This window comes from Symphalangus syndactylus, chromosome 20, assembly GCF_028878055.3.
Source record: "Symphalangus syndactylus isolate Jambi chromosome 20, NHGRI_mSymSyn1-v2.1_pri, whole genome shotgun sequence".
NCBI lineage: Eukaryota > Metazoa > Chordata > Mammalia > Primates > Hylobatidae > Symphalangus > Symphalangus syndactylus.
Genome location: NC_072442.2, coordinates 16,147,164 through 16,167,725, shown reverse-complemented (window position 1 = coordinate 16,167,725; position 20,562 = coordinate 16,147,164). Strand labels below are relative to the sequence as shown.

General features: G+C 41.7%; 2 protein-coding genes across 4 annotated transcripts in view; one reads left to right on the top strand and one right to left on the bottom strand.

Annotated features, from left to right (window-relative positions):
* PRR11 (proline rich 11) overlaps positions 1-4,657 on the bottom strand; it is a 46,548-nt gene extending 41,891 nt beyond the window's left edge. The window contains exon 1 of one of the 2 annotated variants that reach the window (XM_055258557.2): positions 4,341-4,657. The gene's annotated coding sequence lies outside the window, so the exon portion shown is untranslated. The remainder of the gene's footprint in view (positions 1-4,340) is intronic. The other variant, XM_063628536.1, reaches the window with a different exon arrangement.
* The window catches only part of SKA2 (spindle and kinetochore associated complex subunit 2), a 45,352-nt gene continuing 29,370 nt past the window's right edge, over positions 4,581-20,562 (top strand). Inside the window, exon 1 of one of the 2 annotated variants that reach the window (XM_063628548.1) lies at positions 4,581-5,015. In XM_063628548.1, coding sequence (XP_063484618.1) covers positions 4,983-5,015 — 33 coding nt within the window. In that variant the 5' untranslated portion in view covers positions 4,581-4,982. The remainder of the gene's footprint in view (positions 5,016-20,562) is intronic. The other variant, XM_055258564.2, reaches the window with a different exon arrangement.

The following is a 20,562-nucleotide window of genomic DNA, read 5'->3' as shown; positions in this document are numbered from 1 at the left end:
CATTATTATCATTATTATTCTTTGATTCTTTTTTTTTTTTTTTTTTTTCTGCTTGAGATTACTATATCAGATTTTTTAAAATACAGAAGTTTAATTCAACAACATATGGTGATAACTTGCTATGAAAATGAATAAGACACATTCCTGCCCTCCAAGAGTTTATAGTGGGGAAAGATGGGTAAGCAGAAAGTAAACAGGTGTACAATATGGTATGGGTTATGATGGGATATGTATATGATATTAATGGAGAAATAAAGCAAGGGTACATAATTCTCCCATAAGGGTTGAGGTTTCTGTCAAAGGTTTTGCCTAAGCTGAGCTTTGATGAAAGGGCTAGGTTAAGGTGGGCCTGGGGAGGACTCATCCCATCAGAGGGAATAACATGGAAACATTTCACAGAAAGGTATGTCAGGGGATTCAGACAAGACTCAGTGTGACTAAAGCATATCCTGCAACATAAAGTTTTGTCAGGGGGCAATGAGTGATGAAGCTGGAGGGTGAATAAGGACCAAGACATTAGAAACAATAATGGATTTTAAGCAGATAATTGTCATGCTCATATTTGTTCTTTAGAAGGAATGGTTTGGCAGCATTGTGGAAACTGGATTCATGGGACCATGACTGAAGGCAAAGAGACCACTTACAAACCTATTGCAACTGTCTAGGGGATGACGACCTGATTATAGGAGTGACAGTACGGTATCTAAATACATCTAACTGCTTATGTTCTATGTTCAAAGTCAGAAGTTCAGGGGAAATATACTAGAGAAATACTGCACTCATAAGTATATAGGTAGCTAGAGAAAATAACAACACTAGAAATGGGTGAAATTACCCAGAGAAATATGTGGAGTGAAAAGATCTGTGAGCTGATTACCAAACTTTGAGAAACACCATGTATAAGGAGTGGGTAGAGAAAGAACTAGAAAAGGCATGGCCAGGAAGGTGAAAAGACTGCAGAGACAATGGAGCTCCTCTTGGAGTAGAGGGTTATAAAAAAAGAGGGTGTGGGAGGCTGGGCGCGGTGGCTCACACCTGTAATCCCAGCACTTTGGGAGACTGAGGTGAGTGGATCACCTGAGGTCAGGAGTTCGAGACCAGCCTGACCAACAGGGTGAAACCCTGTCTCTACTGAAAATAAAAAAATTAGCCAGGCGTGGAGTGTGCTGTAATGCCAGCTACTCGGGAGGCTGAGGCAGAAGAATCACTTGAACCTAGGAGGTAAGGGTTGCAGTGAGCCAAGATCACGCCGTGTGCACTGGGTGCACGCCACACCTGGGTGTGGGCCAATGTGAGTATGAATCAGAAATATTTCTCTGATTAATTTACCCTGTCTCTTCTCCTTAACATCCCCCTCCGTTCTGTCCTCTAACTTCAGTTGCCTTCACTTTTTTCATTTTTGTCTTTCACTATTGTCTATTTTCCTTTACTGTTTTTACTTAGAAAAATTTCAAGGCTTCAGGAAATAAAAAATTTACAATAGTATAATAAGCACTCATATACAATTCACCTAGATTTACCAATTGTCAATTGCCGTCTTTGTACACACACTGTTTCTGTATGTATGTATAAATATATACACATATAAATTTTTTTAGTTTTGGATTGAATAGATTTAGTTGCAGACATCATGATACTTCACTCTTAGATACTTTAGCTTTTGTTTTCTAACATAAACATGGAAATTTTCCAACAAAACCACAATCACAGTCAGGAAATTTAACCTTGTTATGATATGATCTAATAAACAGCACATATTCGGATTGCCCCAATTGTCTCAATATCCCTTATAGCTTCTCCTACCCTGGTTCCACAACGCATTTAGCCGTAGTGTCTCTTTAGTCCCCTTTAATTCATAACAATTCTCCAGCTTTTTTTATTTATGTATTTGCTTCTTCATATTTATAATTTTGAAGAGTCCAAGTCAGTCGTTTTGGAGAATGTTTCTTAGTTTGGGTTTGCTGAGTGTTCCTTCAATGATTCTCCTGCCTTCAGTCTTTCTCCTTGCCAGTTCATTTTCCATATTGTTACCAGAACTGATACTTTAAAACAAAATGAGATCTAGATATTCCCTTGCTTAAAAGTATTTGAAGTTTCCTTTACTGACAAAATTAAATTCCTTAGCATGCCTTTCAAAACTTTTCACAACTTAGCTCTAATGGCCCTTTGCCATAGTGTCTTCTAGTGACTAGCGGTTAGTACTTCCAGGTATACTAAACATCAAATACTTTGTTTTTTCTATCAGCCTTTCCTTCCGTTCAGAGTATCCTCTTCCAAGTCAACTTATACCTAGCCTTCAAGATTCTGTTACTTTATCTTATAGATATTAGCTGAGTGCTTATAATCCACCAAGTACTATGCTAGGTGCCGGCATACAATCCTGAACAATACCAACATAGTCTTTGTCCTTCTGGAATTTTTTTTTTTTTTTTTTTTTTTTTTTTTTTTTGGGGGGACAGAGTCTCGCTCTGTCACCCGGGCTGGAGTGCAATGGTGTGATCTCGGCTCAATGCCACCTTCGCCTCCTGGGTTCAAGCAATTATCCTGCTTCAGCCTCTTGAGTACCTGGGATTACAGGGGCATGCCGCCACACCCGGATAATTTTTGTATTTTAGTAGAGATGGGATTTTGCCATGTTGGCCAGGCTGGTCTTGAACTCCTTACCTCAAGTGATCCACCCGCTTCATCCTCCCAGAGTGCTGGGATTACAGGTGTGAGGCACCATGCCCAGCCTCCTTACAGAATTTATACTGGCTGAAATATCATCTCTTTGGCACTTCTATAGCACTTTATACACATCTTTATTATAAAATTTATTACATTTCATTGTAATTTTTGCTTGTATGTTTGTCACCCTGCTGGACTGTTAGCTTTTCAAGGGTATGATAAATTTCATTCATCTTTGTTTTCCCAGCATCTAGAATACAGCAGGAGCTAAATAATGTTTCATTCAATAAAGAATGAAAAGAAGCATTCCTGCTAAGGGTTAGCTAGCAAGTGTTATTTTAGTTAAGAAATATGTTCTAATATTGTCAAATTCTCTTGGTTAGGGAGGTTTTTACTTCTTCATATCATACCACATCTTCATATGGCTAAAAGATGGGTCTAAAGCTATTTTCCAATAGGAAGATGCAATAAATAATACAGTAAGAATTACAGTCTTTTGCAAGAGTTGGCGCTGCTGCTTCTGTGAAAACTCCACCCAATGATATGAAAAGTTCTTTGTGGCTGGGCGTGGTGGCTCACGCCTGTAATCCCAGCACTTTGGGAGGCTGAGGCGGGTGGATCACGAGGTCAGGAAATCGAGACCATCCTGGCCAAGAGGGTGAAACCACGTCTCTACTAAAAATACAAAAATTAGCTGGGCGTGGTGGTGTGCGCCTGCAGTCCCAGCTACTCAGGAGGCTGAGGTTGCAGTGGGCCAAGACGGCGCCACTGTACTCCAGCCTGGGCGACAGAGCGAGACTGCGTCACAAAAAAAGAAAAAAAAAAACCAAAAAACAAAGAAAAGAAAAGTTATTTGTTCTGGGGTACTTTCAAAGCTGTAGCAGCAACGGAAATGACTTGCATTTCATTGCCATCTTCCTAAAACACATTTTTATGGAAGTCTCTTGCGCTCCTCCACAAATAGCCTTCAATTACTTAATTTCCATTACCAGTTCAACTGATTCTTCTTGAACACCCATAGCACTATTTCTGGGTACTTGATTTTTTTAAATTTTATGTTTTATGCTTTTTTTTAAGCATTGCTGTTTTTGTTCCTGTCTTGTTTTTCCAAAGAGACTGCAGCTCCCTAAAGTCTCATCCCGCACAGCATTAGGCACTCAGTAAACAGGACACACATTTAAAATTGACACTCTAACAGAATGCCAGACAATATCGAGTAACATAGTAATATTTCCAGTCAGGAAATGTACCAACTTAAACTTTAATGTGCATAGAAATCACTGAGGGAAATCTTGTTAAAATGTATATTCTGATTTAGTAAATTTGGGTAGAGTCCGATAATTTGCATTTGTAACAAGCAAACAAGAGATGCGGATGCCGCTGATCTGTGGACTTACATTGAGCAGCAAATATGTAAAGAAATGTTCAAAAGGAAGGCAGATGCTTTGCTCCAAAACGTATCTTGCGAAGTGTTAATTAAATAGAAGTATGGTTAAGATGAAGCCAGGCCGAGCACTTCTTCCCCAGCCCCAAACCTCCCCTTCCCCCTTTCCATTTCCCCTTCGTGTCCAGCCAAAGTCCCCACCTCAAACCATAAAAACACAAGCAGCAACAGGCCCAGCTACTCAAGACGCGAGCTCAGATAACAAAGAAATAATAGTTCCTGCACTTACTAGTCTAAGAGCCGGGGGAGTCGATGGAGTCCGGGCTGTGGCCTCTCCCACGCCATAAAGAAAAATTCAAAATTAAATCCTTTTCAGGGAGAGACCAATCGTAGACATGGTCTCTGCACGATTCGCTCTTCGGATAGTGTAGGAGCACAGCCCGGCTTGTGATTGGCTGAGATAGCAGAGCGCTCCAGCCAATCAGAGCTGAGGCGCTTCTGGTATGAATAAGGAGAAGGCGGGAGAGAAGGGGAAGGAAAGCAGGAGGGGAAAGAAGGTGTGTTACGTCCCCTCTGCTGTCGGTGGAAGCTCTGGTGTGATTGGTTGGCTCTTCTTCCAATTGCACCAATCTCAAGCTCTTCTCTGCAGAGCCCTAACTACAAAATTGAAAGTAGAGAGGCGGGGGCAGCCAATGGAAAAAAAAATTTGCACAGCAGCCAATCCTCCTGCGGCGTTTTGTGTCTTTGCCCAACAGGAAAATGTGTCTCATGCAGAGGGGCGTTACCCAGTCGCCAATGGGCGGGAGCCGGTGGAATGGAGGAGCCAATGAGTGCGAGATGTTGAGTGACAGCTGTCCAATGGAGGCCCTCCGTGCTAGTACGGCTTGCGGCTTAAGCGCCGCCGCGGTCTGAGGAATGTCAACTATTCAACATGGAGGCGGAGGTCGATAAGCTGGAACTGATGGTGAGTGCAAAGTGAAAGAGATCTACTGGGTAGTTTATTTTTCCCCCATGGCCTCGAAGGTGGGGCACAATTTGGAGTCGCCGGAAACTTCGGGCGGCGGAGGCTGGACCAGAGTCGAGTTCCCTCCTCCTGCACCAAAGGGAGCCGCCACCGTCTGGTGTCTAAACCGCCTCGGGGAAAGGGTTACATCCGGGAAACTCGTCAGGGAAATGGCGGGAGATGCTGAGGGTGCGGGGCCTTTGGAATTCCTTGTTCCTTGCCCTCACCTTTACACCCCTTACGAAACGGCGCCGGGTGCAGACCGCATTCTGTGTTTGTACCAAAAAAGATGTGAATGGAACGGTCCCTAAGCGTCCCAAGAAGGGAGAGGTGGTTCACACTCCAAGAAAGGGGAACGGAAGGGTGGGGTGGGGAATAAACCGACGGGGGCGAGAAGAAATCCCTGTAGGGCCAACCCGCTCACGTTCTAAAAGGCGGGCCGAGAAAGTCTGAGAAAGGACGCTAGACTTGTATGCACAACTTCCTAACGGCCAAGGAAGCCCCTAGACCCGTTTCTGTTTGGTCCGGAGGTGGAAAACCGTGGGTGAGGGAAGAGGTGTGAGCGAAGGGGATCGTAACCACGAGCTCCTCTCCTGGAGCGCGGGCGGGATTGAGACAGGAAAGGCATCCTGCTCTTGAGTTGTGCACTTTCATTCATCTGTGAAAGTAGAAAACGGGGGCGAAGAATTGGAAAGCACTCCGGTTGTTGCTGGAGTGTTTGGCCTGCTCGGGGGCGCCCAGCTGGGGGGCTGTCCTAGTTTTCTTTAAGGATCCGTCCCTCACTTGTTCTCTTTATTCCCTCCCTCCCATCCTTAGATTACCAGCTGGATCGCCCGCGCTTTTTTCCTCTTAGTGTCCTTGTTCTGTCTTCAGCCCTTTTCGTTCAGCATTATCTTTTTTTTTCTTTTCTTTTTTTTTTTTTTTTTTCCAGGTTGGGCTGCTTTCCTTAAAAACCTGGACTTTGGAGGAAGCGCCTGCCACTGAGCTCCTGTCTTTTTTTGTTTGTTTGCTTGTCTGTTAAATAAAATTGGCCGGGCGCGGTGGCTCACGCCTGTAATCCCGGCACTTTGGGAGGCCGAGGCGGGCGGATCACAAGGTCAAGACATCGAGACAATCCTGGCCAACATGGTGAAACTCCGTCTATACTAAAAATACAAAAATTAGCCGGGTGTGGTGGCACGCCCCTGTAGTCCCAGCTACTCGGGAGGCTGAGACAGGAGGATCGCTTCAATCCGGGAGACGGAGGTTGCAGTGAGCAGAGAGCGCGTCACTGTACTCCGGCCTGGCGACAGAGACTACGTCTCAGAAAAAAAAAAAAAAAGATTGAGTTTTAAAAAAGTAAAAAACAAACTTCTTTCTTCGTTTGTAATCCGTCCCTCCTTCCCACGCCATTCCCTGGCATTACTGCTTAGGTATCCTTTGGGTCTGCCCTGCTTTCTCCAAGCTGAATCTTGGGTCTCTAACTTCTTCCTCGGAAAGGATGGGTGGTGATCCTGGAAGAAACCTCACCCACCCCCCATTCCCACCCCAGAAAAAGTGAGGCCTTGATATATCTTATTTTCTTCTGATGTGCTAATGAATTGGAGTGCCTCTCATATACAAATTTAATTTGAGGGCTTTCAATTACTTTTAGCATTTTGTGTTTAAATTTTCTTTGTGCAGTGTGTGTGGGGTTGGAGAAGTGTAGGGATAAATGGGAGGGAAGAAGGAAAAATTTCCTGCAGGTTTTCAAACCTGTAATAATGAACTTTTAGTTCTAAGTTTTATTATTTTTATCATTTAAAAAAACAAACTGTTAAGCATTGTAATTTGATCCTGTCAACAGGCTTAAATGTTAAGACTATTTTGCCCTTCTCCCATTCTGAATTCCTCCCTACTGATATAGATATTTCTGCTTAAATTCATAATTCATTTCTGCTAAATGATGCTAATTCTGCTTTTAACAGGTTTGCTTCTCAAATTGGCTGTTTTTAATTTTTAAACTTCGTCTGTTTTTTGCAGTAGAGTCAGTATTCTCACAGGACTTCTTTAGATTGAACAAATTCTCTTTTAAGTGAACAATGATGAAGTAAACATTTTGAAAAAGTAGGTTTTAGAAAATTATAAGGTAGCCAGACATTTAAACTTTTAGATATTGTTTGAATGATGCGGTAGTATTTAAATTCTTTTTGAAGACAGGAAAAAAAGAAATGAGGTTTTTTTCCTTTCTTACATCCTTGCAAGTAAATTAGTGGTAGCTTTTTTTTTTCCTTTCAGGTTATTAGTTTGTTTCCATAATTATTAGGGTTTAGAAATGAATTTTTATCATGGCTTTAATTATTACTGCTTTGTATTGACTAGATAATAAAAGACAGTGCATCTCATCTTCAGATTTACCATGTGCTTCTAGAAAAAAATGTTATACTTGTGGACCAGTTTATTTTAAAAGATTTCAAGAGTAAATGATTTCCTGTGCTATCTTCTGATTTTTGGTTTTACATCAGTTAAATAAAGGATTTGTCAAGGAACTAGCACTGACTATTTAAAAGGAAATGCATAATATTTAATTTGAAAAGAAAGTGTTTATCCTAGTTTTGTTAATACCTTAAATTTTTTTCATATTTTTCTTGTTTGTAATAACTTCCAATTCAGAAAGTTAAACACTTATCTTTTAAACGGTTGTCTTTAAAACCTGAAACTTGGCTACCAGTGTTAAATATTCTAATATTTTAGTTATGTGGCCCAGGATTTGACACCAAGACACTTACATTTCAGCTGTCCTTTATATGAGTCCATTTCCTTAGTAGGCTCAATCCGACTAAGTAATTGAATTGGACCGTTTAAAGGGAGGTTGGTGAAAATAATGAAAATATATTTTTGCATCAATCAACATTACTAATAGGGGAGTAAGCTTATTGTAGGGCAATCTTTGTTCCCTGACTTTTTCCCCTTCACTTATTGATGGGGTGGTATTTGTTTAGCTTTGTTCTTTCGTGATACTACTAGTGACTGTACACAAAAAATAATGCAGTGTGATACTATGATACTATTTCTGTTTCTAGGTTTACATCTGACTTCTGATTGGGTTCTTATCCGTTAAAAAAGTTAGAATGTTAATTAGCTTGAAACTAAGGAAACTTGATACTTAAATCTCAGTCCCACCTCCCCCCTATCATTATTTTCTCTTTGATGTTTCTAAGTTTGAAGGAAATGGACATGCTTTCTGCCTCTATTTGAGATTTCAGGAGTTAACTGAAATTTTAAAATCCCCTTGGATAGTATCGAGTTAGATACGGTTAATGTTCTGTTTAGAGCACATTGATTCCCTTCTGTTGTTATAATAGCCCTTAGTAAACTCGAGATAAAAAGCTGTAAGATGGTAAGTGCTTTTGTGTTTTCTTTTTATAGTGGTTTAGATTCCAGAGTGATAGATTGAGTATGTAGAGATTCAGAAACTTATTATTTTACTTTTCATTTGTTTTCTTTGATACTTTTATTCAAAGGGCTTGTTTTACGTGGCGGTTAATCAGTAAATTGCCTTGAAGAAGGAGCTAACCAACATCTCTGCAGAGAACAAAAATATTTTTCACAACTTTGTCTTAGTAGTAATTATAACTGGTTTTGTTAATACCAATCCTAAAGTATTAACAATACCCATTCTAATTACTATTAAGGCTTAGGGCATATTTACAAAATTCCTTTCTACATATATGCATGTTTCTGTTTGAACTTTAATTTGCATATTAGTCATCAATAAGCAACATCACTTTGATATTTAAGTCTTATCCTTTTTTAAAAAAACATTGATATAAATGTTTTTTGGGTTTTGGATGTTTTTCTGTCCAAAATGGCAACCCTACTTTAAATTCTTTTCACACTGAAGCTTCAACCGATGCGAGATGCTTTTGTGTTCCTTTCCTACTTATTACTGCTAACGAATGCTCTGACTTTATTGCACTACTGTACTTTACAGCTAGCAGTGCAATAGTATTGTCAAAGCATCTGAAAGCAGGATGCACGCCAGAATTTTGATTCTTACATCTTTCTTCAGTATCAGTAAATAATTTACCACAACTTTTGTTGCTGAGAACTATAATGTTGTTACTAACAGTGTATGTTTTAGAAAGTCATAATTTGGGAAAAAAAGCCTTTTAACTAATTAAAAACAATATTTTACTGTATTGTGAAACACATCTGGGGAATATTTTTTATATCTAAGTTGTTATGGTTTGTCTAAATGAGTAATACTTCATAATTTGTTGCTTTCTGTTACATATTTGGATAGGTTCTGTCAAACTTTAGGTTTTATTTGAGTTTTATGATGAATTGGTAGTGATGGAAACAATTTCTGCTGTATATTTTTCCTGCAGTTACTTGCCCCAAGTCATTTTTTTTTCTCCAGAGACAGAGTTTTGCTCTGTTGCCCAGGCTGGAGTGCAGTGGCCCAGTTACGCCTCACTGCAGCCTCGTCCTCCCAGGCTTAGATAATCCTCCCCGCTCAGCCTCCTAAGTAGCTGGGACCACAGGCGTGTCCTACCATGCCTGGCTAATACTTTCTTGAAATTTTTTGTGGAGACAGGGTCTCACTGTATTGCTGAGGTTGGTCTTGAACTCCTGGGCTCAAACAGTCCTCTTGCCTTGGCCTCCCAGAGTGCTGGGATTATAGGTGTGAGCCACTGTGCCTAGTCCTCCAAATCTTAATTGGTCTTAATTTTGTGTATTGTCTAGGAAATGGTTGAATTTAAAACCTAAGAGTGTTTGTTTTACAGCTTATTCTTATGAGATACAATAGTGTGGATTCATCACTTTTAAAAAATATGAATTTTATTGAGATACAATTATATAAAATAAAAGTAAGTAAGCTATTTGTTAAGCAAAGCCAAAGTCTTGCTGTGTTGCCCAGCTGGAGGGCAGTGACTATTCACAGGGGCAATCATAATGCAGCACAGCCTAGAACTCCTGGCTTCAAGCAATCCTCCCACTTCAGCCTCCTGAGTAGCTTGGACTACAGGGGTGTGGCATGCCCAGTGAACTGATGAGTTTTGACAAATGTATACAGTCATGTAACCACCACCACAGCCAGGATATAGAACATTTCTGTTACTTTACAAAAAGCTCCTTTGTGGCCAGGCACAGTGGTGCACCTGTAGACCCAGCTACTCGGGTGGCTGAGGTGGGAAGATCACTGAAGCCCAGTCGTTCCAGACCAGGCTGAGCAAGAGAGTGAGACCCCTACATTCCTTTGTGCCTTTTTGTGGTCAGCCTCTTCTTCCCCAAGTCCCTGGCAACCACTGATCTCTAGTTTAACTTTTCCTAGAATTTCATATAAATGGAATCATACATTATAGTCTTTTGTGTCTGGCTTCTTGCACTTAGCATAATGCTTTGAGATTCATCCATGTTATATTAGTAGTTGGACAGTTTTTATTGCTGAGTAGTATTCATTGTATAGAATATCACAAACTCTTTATCCACCAACTTATGGACATTGGGTCATTTCCACGTTTTGCATATTATGAATAAAATGGCTGTGGTTGGTCTTGAACTCTTGAGCTCAAGTGATCCTCCTGTGTTGCCCTCCCAAATGTCTTTGTTTAATTTTTTTTAACAATATTTTTTTCTTTAGAGACAGGGTCTCATACTGTCACCCAGGCTGGAGTGTGGTGGTGTGATCATAGCTTACTGTACCATCAAACTCCTAGGCTCAAGCAATCCCACCTCAGCTTCCTGAGTAGCTGGAACTACAGGTGTGCATCACCATGCCTGGCTACTTTAAAAATTTTTTTGTAGAGATGAAGTCTCACTATATTGCCAGGCTGGTCTCTAAGTCCTGGGCTCAAATGATCTTCCCACTTCAGTCTCCCAAAGTGCTGGGATTCTGGAAGTGAGCCGCCATGAGTATGTCTTTGTGTGGACGTAATGTTTTCATTTCTCTTGAGTAAATACTGAAATGGGATTTCTGGTAGCATGATAAATGTATCCTTGGGGGAAAAAAAGTATGCTTGATCTTATAAGCAACTGCTAAAATATTTTTCAAAGTGGCTGTACTATTTTGCATTCCCAAAGCTATTGATAAGGGTTCTAGTTTTTCCATAACCTTATCAACACTTGGTATTAGGTTGATGCAAAAATATCAGTTTTAATTTTAACCCTTCTAACAGGTTTGTGGTGGTGCCCCATTGTAGTTTCAATTTGCACTTCCTTAACTAATGACGTTAAAGCTTTTTTCATATGCTTATTTGTAGTTTGTATATCTTTTTTAGTGAAATGTCTCACAATCTTTTGCCTATTTTCTTTTCTTTTTTTTTTTTTTTTGAGACAGGGTCTTGTTCTATTACCCAGGTTGCAGTACAGTGGCGATCATAGCTCACTGCAGCCTTGACCTCCCAAGATTCAGATGATAGTCCCCCACCTCAGCCTCCCAAGTAGCTGAGACCACAGGCACGTGCCACCACTCCCAGCTAATTAAAAAAATTTTTTTTGTACTAGTCTGGGCAACATGGCAAAACCCCCTCATCTCTACAAAAAAAATAGAAAAATTGGCTGGGTGTGGTGGCGCAAGACTGTAATCCCACATACTTGAGAGGCTGAGATGGGAGGATCACCTGAGCCTGGGGAGGTCGAGACTGCAGTGAGCCGTGATTGTGTCACTGCACTCCGGCCTATTGACAGTGACATCCTACCTCAAAAAAAAATTTTTATTTTTATTTTTTTAGAGATGGGGTCTTGTTGTGTCACCCAGGCTGGTCTCAAACTTCTGGGCTTAAGCCGTCCTTCGCCTCAGCCTTCCAAAGTACTGGAACTACAGGAGTGAGCCACTGTGCCCGATAGAGAATTGTTATCTTAACAATATTGAGCCCTCTGGTGCACAAACATATCTTTTCATTTATTAGGTCTCTAAAATTTTCTCTCGACAGTTTTGCAATTTTCAGTGTGTAGGTCTGCTTATAATTTTTTAAAATTAAAAACATTTTTTTTTTTTTGGCCAGCCATGGTGGCTTAAGCCTGTAATCCTAGCACTTTGGGAGGCCGAAGCGGGCAGATTACCTGAGGTCAGGGGTTCAAGACCAGCCTGGTCAACATGGTAAAACCCTGTCTCTACTAAAAATACAAAAAATTAGCTTAGTGCAGTGGCGTGCCCCTGTAATCCCAGCTACTTGGGAGGTTAAGGCAGGAGAAGTGCTTGAACCTGGGAGGTGGAGGTTGCGGTGAGCCAAGATCGCATCACTGCACTCCTGCCTGGGCAACAGAGCGAGACTTCATCTCAGATAAAAAAAAAACTTTTTTTTTTTTCTGCTTAAAAAATATTTAATAGTCTGTTTAGTGTGACTTCTACTAGTGCTCTTAAAAATAGAGCAAAGGCCAGGCACGGTGGCTCACACCTGTAATCCCAACACTTTGGGAGGCTGAGGCAGGAGGATCACTTGAGCCCAGTAGTTCAAGACCAGCCTGGGCAACATAGCCAGACTCCATCTCTAATAAAATTAAAAAAAAAAAAAAGTAGATCAAGAAGAGTTACAACATGGGTTCTAAATGCATTGAATTTCAGAAGAAAGTAAGCTATTTGTTAAGCAAAAGTCCTTTAAAAATAGTTGGGAAAATACAGATACCAGAGGGAAGAAAGATACCTAAAATGTTAGGCATGGACTCAAGGACATCATTTGTAGAGAATGAAGAACATAAATCCTCATCATAAAGCCATTTTATTCCAAATCTGTGTGTGTGTGTGTGTGTGTGTGTGTGTGTGTGTGTGTGTGTGTGTCTTATATATAAAATTTCTTTCTTAGTTACCAGCCCTGGCCTTAAGTGCAGCTGCTTTCCTCTTCGTCTTTTAATTACAATTTCTTACTGTTCCCTAGTGGGCTGTTAGAGTAGTGGGTAGGATTTTGTTTTTGTTTTTGTTTTTTTAATAACCTAGAGGAGGGGCCAAGGGATTCATTTGAGGACATTGTTTCTCTTTTTATTTTCTGAGACGGCGTTTTGCTCTTGTTGCCCAGGCTGGAGTGCAATGGTGTGATCTCGGCTCACCGCAACCTCTGCCTCCCAGGTTCAAGCGATTCTCCTGCCTCAGCCTCCCTAGTAGCTAGGATTACAGGCATGTGCCACCACGCCTGTCCCAAAAAAAAGAAAATAAAAAAAGACTATCCCAGATCAGCTAGATGCAGTGGCTCATGCTTGTAATCCCAGTGCTCTGGGAGGCCGAGACAGAGGATTGCTTGAGCTCAGGAGTTTGAGACCAGCCTGGGCAACATAGCAAGACCTCGTCTCTACTAAAAATAAAAATAAAAACATTAGCTGGGTGTGGTGGCAGGTGCCTGTAGTCCCAGCTACATGGGAGGCTGTGGCAAGAGGATCATTTGAGCCCGGAAGATCAAGACTGCAATGAGCTATGATTGTGCTGCCACTGCACTCCATCCTGGGTTACAGAACAAGACCCTGTCTCAAAAACAAAAACGAAGAAAGAAAGAATATCCCAGATAAATAAAATAACTATTCTTAATTAGATTGTATAAGCTCGTACTTCTAATTTATCTCAATATATAACATTTTAAAAGTTAGAATCAGCCCTTGATTCTTCGAGTTCAATATTTTTATTCTCGTTTTATTATTTATTTATTTATTTTGAGACAGAGTCTCACTCTGTCACCCAAGTTGGAGTGTAGTGGCACCATCTTGGCTCACTGCAACCTCCGCCTCCTGGGTTCAAGCTATTTGCCTGCGTCAGCCTCCCGAGTAGCTGGGATTACAGGCGTGCACCACCACGCCCAGCTAATTTTTGTATTTTTAGTAGTGATGGGGTTTCACCACATTGGCAGGGCTGGTCTCAAACTCCTAGCCTCATGTGATCCTCCCACCTTGGCCTCTCAAAAGTGCTGGGATTAGGCATGAGCCACCACGCCTGGTGTAGTCTCATTTTATAAATAAGGAAATAATCTTAGCCAATTTTTGCTAAGGTTTCATCTAGTGATTTAGTGACTGCAAATAAATTTAACTTTTTAAGACATTTTTGTTAGTAAATGTGAGAGCTGTAGTTTTACAAATCCTTTCTCTCCCCACCTAATTTGCCTAATTGTAGATAGAAGTGCTTCCTACTTTGTTTCATTATGTGTTAACTTTTTTTTTTTTTTTTTTTTTTTTTGAGATAGAGTCTCACTCTGTCACCCAGGCTGGTGTGCAGTGGCTCAATCACAGCTTACTGCAGCCTTGACCTCTCGGGCCCAAGTGATCCTCCCACTTCAGCCTCATGAGTAGCTGACACCACAGGTGTGCACCATGACGCCTGGCTGGTTTAAAAAATTTTTTTAGAGACGTGGTTTCCCTTTGTTGCCCAAACTGGTCTCCAACTCCTGGACTCAAATGATCCTCCTACCTCGGCCTCCCAAAGTGTTGGGATTGCAGGCTTGAGCTACCATGCCTGGCCTTATTAAGTGTTTCTAGATCGAGCTAGTAACAGAGGCTAAAGATATTAAGAAACTTATCTGGGAGACACAGATAAATATGTTGACTAATGTATCTGTGATTAAGTACACATATAAATTAAATACAGATGACATGATGGGAAAAGTAGATACTAGATATTATGGGGGCACATTGGAAAGAGGAAACTAACCTGGGAAAGGTTTCTTCTTAGAGGTGAGATATAATCCGAGACTTGAAAGATGAGTAGGGATTAGCCAACTGAAGGAGAGGGCAAATATTCTAGGCAGATGAAATAGTACATGTGAACGTCCAGAGATGAGCGTTTATTGTACAACTGGGGGAAACTGCAAGGGTTGCAGTATACTGTTGAGAGGGAGAGCTAGGAGTATTGAGAAAGTAAGATCAATATTCTAGCTATTAAGTTTTCTTACCATACTGTTTATTACATTTGTGAACTTTTTTCCCTATTTTTTTATTGTGTTAAAATACATGTAACATGTTTATGATCTTAACCATTTTAAGTGGTATTAAATACATTCATAATGTTGTGCAACCATCACCATCATCCATCTCTATAACTTTTTCATTTTGTAAAACTGAAACTCTCGACTGAGCGCGGTGGCTCACACCTGTAATCCCAGCACTTTGGGAGGCCAAGGTGGGTGGATCATCTGCGGTCAGGAGTTCTGGACCAGCCTGGGCAACATGGTGAAACCCCGTCTCTACTAAAAATACAAAAAATTAGCTGGGCGTGATGGCGTGTGCCTGTAATCCCAACTACTCAGGAGACTGAGGCAGGAGAATTTCTTGAACCCGGGAGGTGGAGGATGCAGTGTCGCCCTCTAACCTGGGAACCTGGGCTACAGAGTGAGACTCCATCTCAAAAAATAAAAAAGAAACTCTATACCCATTATACAATTACTCCTCTTTTCCCCTCCCCCCAGCGTCTAGCAGCTACCATTCTACTATCTGTCTCTGTGATTTAGACTACTCTAAATGCCTCATTTAAATGAAATCATACAGTATTTGTCTTTTTATGATTGGCTTATTTCATTCAGCAAAATGTTCTCAAGATTCATCCATTTTTTGTGGTAGCATATTGCAGATTTCCTTCAATTTTTAAGGCAGAATAAGATTCCATTGTATGTATGTACTACATTTTACTTATCTATTCATCCCTCCATGGACACTCGTGTTGCTTCCTTGTTTTAGCTATTGTGAATAATGCTGCTATGAAAATAGGTGTACACATATCTCTTTAAGACCCTGTTTTTAGTTGTTTTAGGTGTATACCCAGAAGTGGAATTGGTGGATAATATGGTAATTCTATTTTTAGTTTTTTGAGGAACCACCATGCTGTTTTCCACAATTGCTATACCATTTTACATTTCCACCAACAGTGGACAAGGGTTCCAGTTTCTCCACATCCTCTCCAACACTTGTCATTTTTTTTTTTTTATGGTGACTATCTTAATGACTGTGAGTAGGTTCCTAAACACTTTTTTTCCTTGAGACGGAGCCTCGCTTTGTCATCAGGCTGGAGTGCAGTGGCGCGGTCTCGGCTTACTGCAACCTTGGCCTGTGGGGTTCAAGCGATTCTCCTGACTCAGCCTCCCGAGTAGCTGGGACTACAGGTGCATGACACCATGCCTGGCTAATTTTTGTATTTTTAGTAGAGACGGGGTTTCACCATGTTGGCCAGGATGGTCTCAATCTCTTGACATCATGATCCGCCCACCTCGGCCTCCCAAAGTTTTGGGATTACAGGCATGAGCCACTGCGCCCACACTCCTAAACATTTTTAATCATTTTAAATTCATATTCTATAGTAATCATGAACCTATATTACTTAATTTAAAACATCTACATATAAACATCCAGTTAAAGTTTTGGGGCTGGGCACTGTGGCTCATGCCTGTAATCCTAGCACTTTGGGAGGCTGAGATGGGTGGATCACCTGAGGTCGAGAGTTCAAGAGCAGCCTGACCAACATAGAGAAACCCCATCTCTACTAAAAATACAAAATTAGCCGGGTGTGGTGGTGCATACCTGTAATCCCAGCTACTCGGGAGGCTGAGGCAGGAGAATCGCTTGAACCCAGGAGCAGAGGTTGTGGTGAGCCGAGATTGCACCATTGCACTCCAGCCTGGGCAACAAGAGTGAAACACCATCTCACAAAAAAAAAAAAACAAAAAAAACCCCACCATATATAAACTAAAGAATTTATCTGAATATGCGTGCAATAACACCATCCCTGTCATTTACATGTACTACCATGACCTATTCTGATTTTTCTCAAAGAAAATAGAAGTATTGTAGTAAAGTGAATAATTCACCCCATTTCTTCATTTCTGCCTGTATCCACATGTTTGTCATGATGAGCAGAGTACATTTTTCTCCTCTTGATGTGCTTTGGCCAGTGGCATGTGGGTAGAATTGACAGTGTGCAGCTCTGAACTTGGGCCTTTAAGAGACCTTGAATCTTTCTGCTTACTCTTATGTTTCCTCTAGCTCCATGAGAATATCTCATGGGTTCAAAGAAGGTGAGAGACACCAGTAGCAAAGGTCCTACCAGGCATCCTCCAGAATTGCTGTGTGAAGCAAAGCCACCAAACTCAGCCTAGCCTAGAGTACCTGAACCGGGTCAATGTGCAGGTGCATGAAAATAAATGATCAGTTTTTAAGCCACTGAGTTTCTTGGTATCATGTGCCATAATTTTGAAGTATGTCTAGGCTCTCTCTCTTTTTTCTTTTTTTGAGACAAGGTCTCATTCTGTCACACAAGTGGAGTGCAGTGATGTGATCACCACTCAATCCAGCCTGGGCCTCCCAGGCTCAAGCCATCCTCCTACTTCAGCCTCCTGCGTAGCTGGGACTATAGGTGCATGCCACCACACTGGCTAGTTTTTGTATTTTTTGTAGAGATGAGGTTTCACCGTGTTGGCTAGGCTGGTCTTGAACTCCTGGGCTCAAGTGATCTACCTGCCTCAGCCTCCCCAAGTGCTAGGATTACAGGCTTGAGCCACTGTGCACGGCCGCGGCTGTCATTTGAGTTACAGAATTTATCTATTTGTTTATTTAGAGACAGAGTCTTGCTCTGTTGCCAGGCTGGAATGCAGTGGTGCGATCTCGGCTCATTGCAACCTCCGCTTCCCAGGTTCAAGCAATTCTTCTGCCTCAGCCTGCCTAGTAGCTGGGACTACAGGCGCACACCACTACACCCAGCCAATTTTTGTATTTTTAGTAGAAACAAGGTTTCACCATGTTGGCCAGGATAGTCTCGATCTCTTGACTTTGTGATCCGCCCACCTCAGCGTCCCAGAGTGCTGGGATTACAGGCATGTGCCACCATGCCCAGCCGAATTACATAAATTATTTAAGGCTTGGAGCAGTGGCTCACACCTGTAATCCTAGTAGTTTGGGAGGCAGAGGCGGGAGGATTGCTTAAAGTCAGGAGTTTGAGACCAGCCTGGGCAACAAAATGAGACTCTGTCTCTACAAAGCAAAAAAAATAATTTAAGTAGTCTACTTTGACTGATAAAACTAGCCTTTTAGGCCGGGCGCAGTGGCTCATGCCTGTAATCCCAGCACTTTGGGAGGCCGAGGTGGGCGGATCACAAGGTCAGGAGATCGAGATCATCCTAGCTAATATGGTGAAACCCTGTCTCTACTAAAAAATACACACACAAAAAAAATTAGCCGGGCGTGGTGGTGGGCACCTATAGTCCCAGCTACTCGGGAGGCTGAGGCAGGAGAATGGCATGAACCCAGGAGGCAGAGCTTGCAGTGAGCTGAGATTGCACCACTGCACTCCAGCCTGGGCAACTGAGCAAGACTCCGTCTCAAAAAATAAAAATAAAAATAAAAAAATAAAATAAAAATAAAAAATAAAACTAGCCTTTTAGAGGCAGGGGCTCATGTATATATCCTAGCAATTGTTCCATAAAAGCCTGCAGATTGGGCTGGGCGCAGTGGCTCACACCTGTCATCCCAGCACTTTGGGAGGCTGAGGCGGGCGGATCACGAGGTCAGGAGTTCGAGACCAGCCTGGCAAACATGGTGAAACCCCGTCTCTACTAAAAATACAAAAATTAGTCAGGCATGGTGGCAGGTGTCTGTAATCCCAGCTACTCGGGAGGCTGAGGCAGGAGAATCGCTTGAACCCGGGAAGAGGAGGTTGCAGTGAGCTGAGATCGCGCCATTGCACTTCAGCCTGGGGGACAAGAGCGAGACTTCATCTCAAAAAAAAAAAAAAAAAAAAAAGCCTGCAGATTGGGAACTGATGAACCTGAATCCCTTGCTCACTTTCATCCCCTCTGGTTGCCAATTGCCTGAAATAACATGTCTGTGACCTGGTGTTAGGACATATTACTGCTTATCTGTTTTGGACAAGCATAGTCATGCATTTGTTCTGTTTGGAAGAGAGAATGGGTAATGGTCAATACTCTCTCCAGCAGAAAAAGGCAAAAACCAATTTTGATTGTGGAGACATGACATAAGTCGTCCTTAGCTTGCTGGGAACTTGAAATATTTCCCTTAAAACGTGTTTTAAAGGGTAGTCGAGTTCCCAGGTGGGTTGTTCTTTCAAATGAATGAATGTTTGTTCTTTCATCTATTCCCTCTTGTCACTGCACATTAGGCTATATATTAAAAACTAAGGATACAAAAAAGAAGTGATCTCTTGCCAGGAAGATGTTTGAAACCATGTGGCGACATTACCATGTAAACATAGATTAAAATATAATACAGAAGATGGTAAACCAAAGCTATGAACAAAGTAAAAGGAGAGTAGATAAAGGTATTTCTAAATGTACATTGAAGAGAAGAAAATGTACGAAAAGTAGATTCTGGCTGGGTACAGTGGCTGACACCTGTAATCCTAGCACTTCGGGAGGCCAAGGCGGGCAGATTGTGTGAGCTCAGGATTTCGAGACTAGCCTGGGCAACATAGTAAGAACTCATCTCAAAAATAAAAAAAAAAATTAAAAATAAAAGTAGGTTTTTTGATTATAGCCAAACTAGTTCCATTAAGATACTTAATTCTCCCTTAAAATGTTTCTATGGAAAATGCATTTCTTTTTTTTTTTTTTTTTTTTGAGATGGAGTCCTGCTCTGTCGCCCAGGCTGGAGTGCAGTGGCGCGATCTCGGCTCTCTGTAACCTCTGCCTCCCAGGTTTATGCCATTCTCCTGCTCCAGCCTCCCAAGCATCTGGGACTATAGGCACCCGCCACCACGCCTGGCTAATTTTTTGTATTTCTAGTAGAGATGGGGTTTCACCATGTTAGCCAGGATGGTCTCAATCTCCTGACCTCGTGCTCTGTCTGCCTCAGCCTCCCAAAGTGCTGGGATTACAGGCGTGAGCCACTGCGCCTGGCCGGAAAATGCATTTCTAAGCCTGTTTAGTAAGTCCAGAACACACCTGTCTACCAACTCTTCTCTCTATGCCTAGCCCACCATAGGGGAGACTGAAATACTTTTTTTCACTTTATGTAATTTAATGCTGTTGAGATAAGGTCTCTCATAAGAGGATGTGTTTAGAGCTTTAAGGGCACTGGTCCTTTGTAGGAGAGCATACTGTGGCAATGAGAATCTATGGGTTGTTTGAAAAAGCAATTTTAAAACTGGGGACCAGACAGTATATTGTGACAACCGCAAAATATTCTTTTCTCCTTGCTGCCTAATAGTTGAGCAGTATGGAATACCTTGTGCCACTTACTTAAAGCCTTAAACTGGTCATATTAAAAACTAGAACAGGCTAGGCACGGTGGCTTATGCCTGTAATCCCAGCACTTCAGGAGGCTGAGGCGGGCAGATCACTTGAGCTTGGGAGGTCAAGACTGGTCTGGGCAAAATGGTGAAACCCTATCTCTACCAAAAATACAAAAAATTAGCCAGGCGTTGTGGTGTGTGCCTGTAGTCTCAGCTAGTCGGGAGGCTGAGGCATGAGAATTGCTTGAGCCTGGGAGGCAGAGGTTGCAGTGAGCTGAGATTGTGCCACTGCCCTCCATCTTAGGCAACAGAGTGAGACGCTGTCTCAAAAAACAACAGACTAAGCAACTGGTTGAGTATCCCTAATCCAAAATTCCAAAATCTGAAATGCTCCAAAAT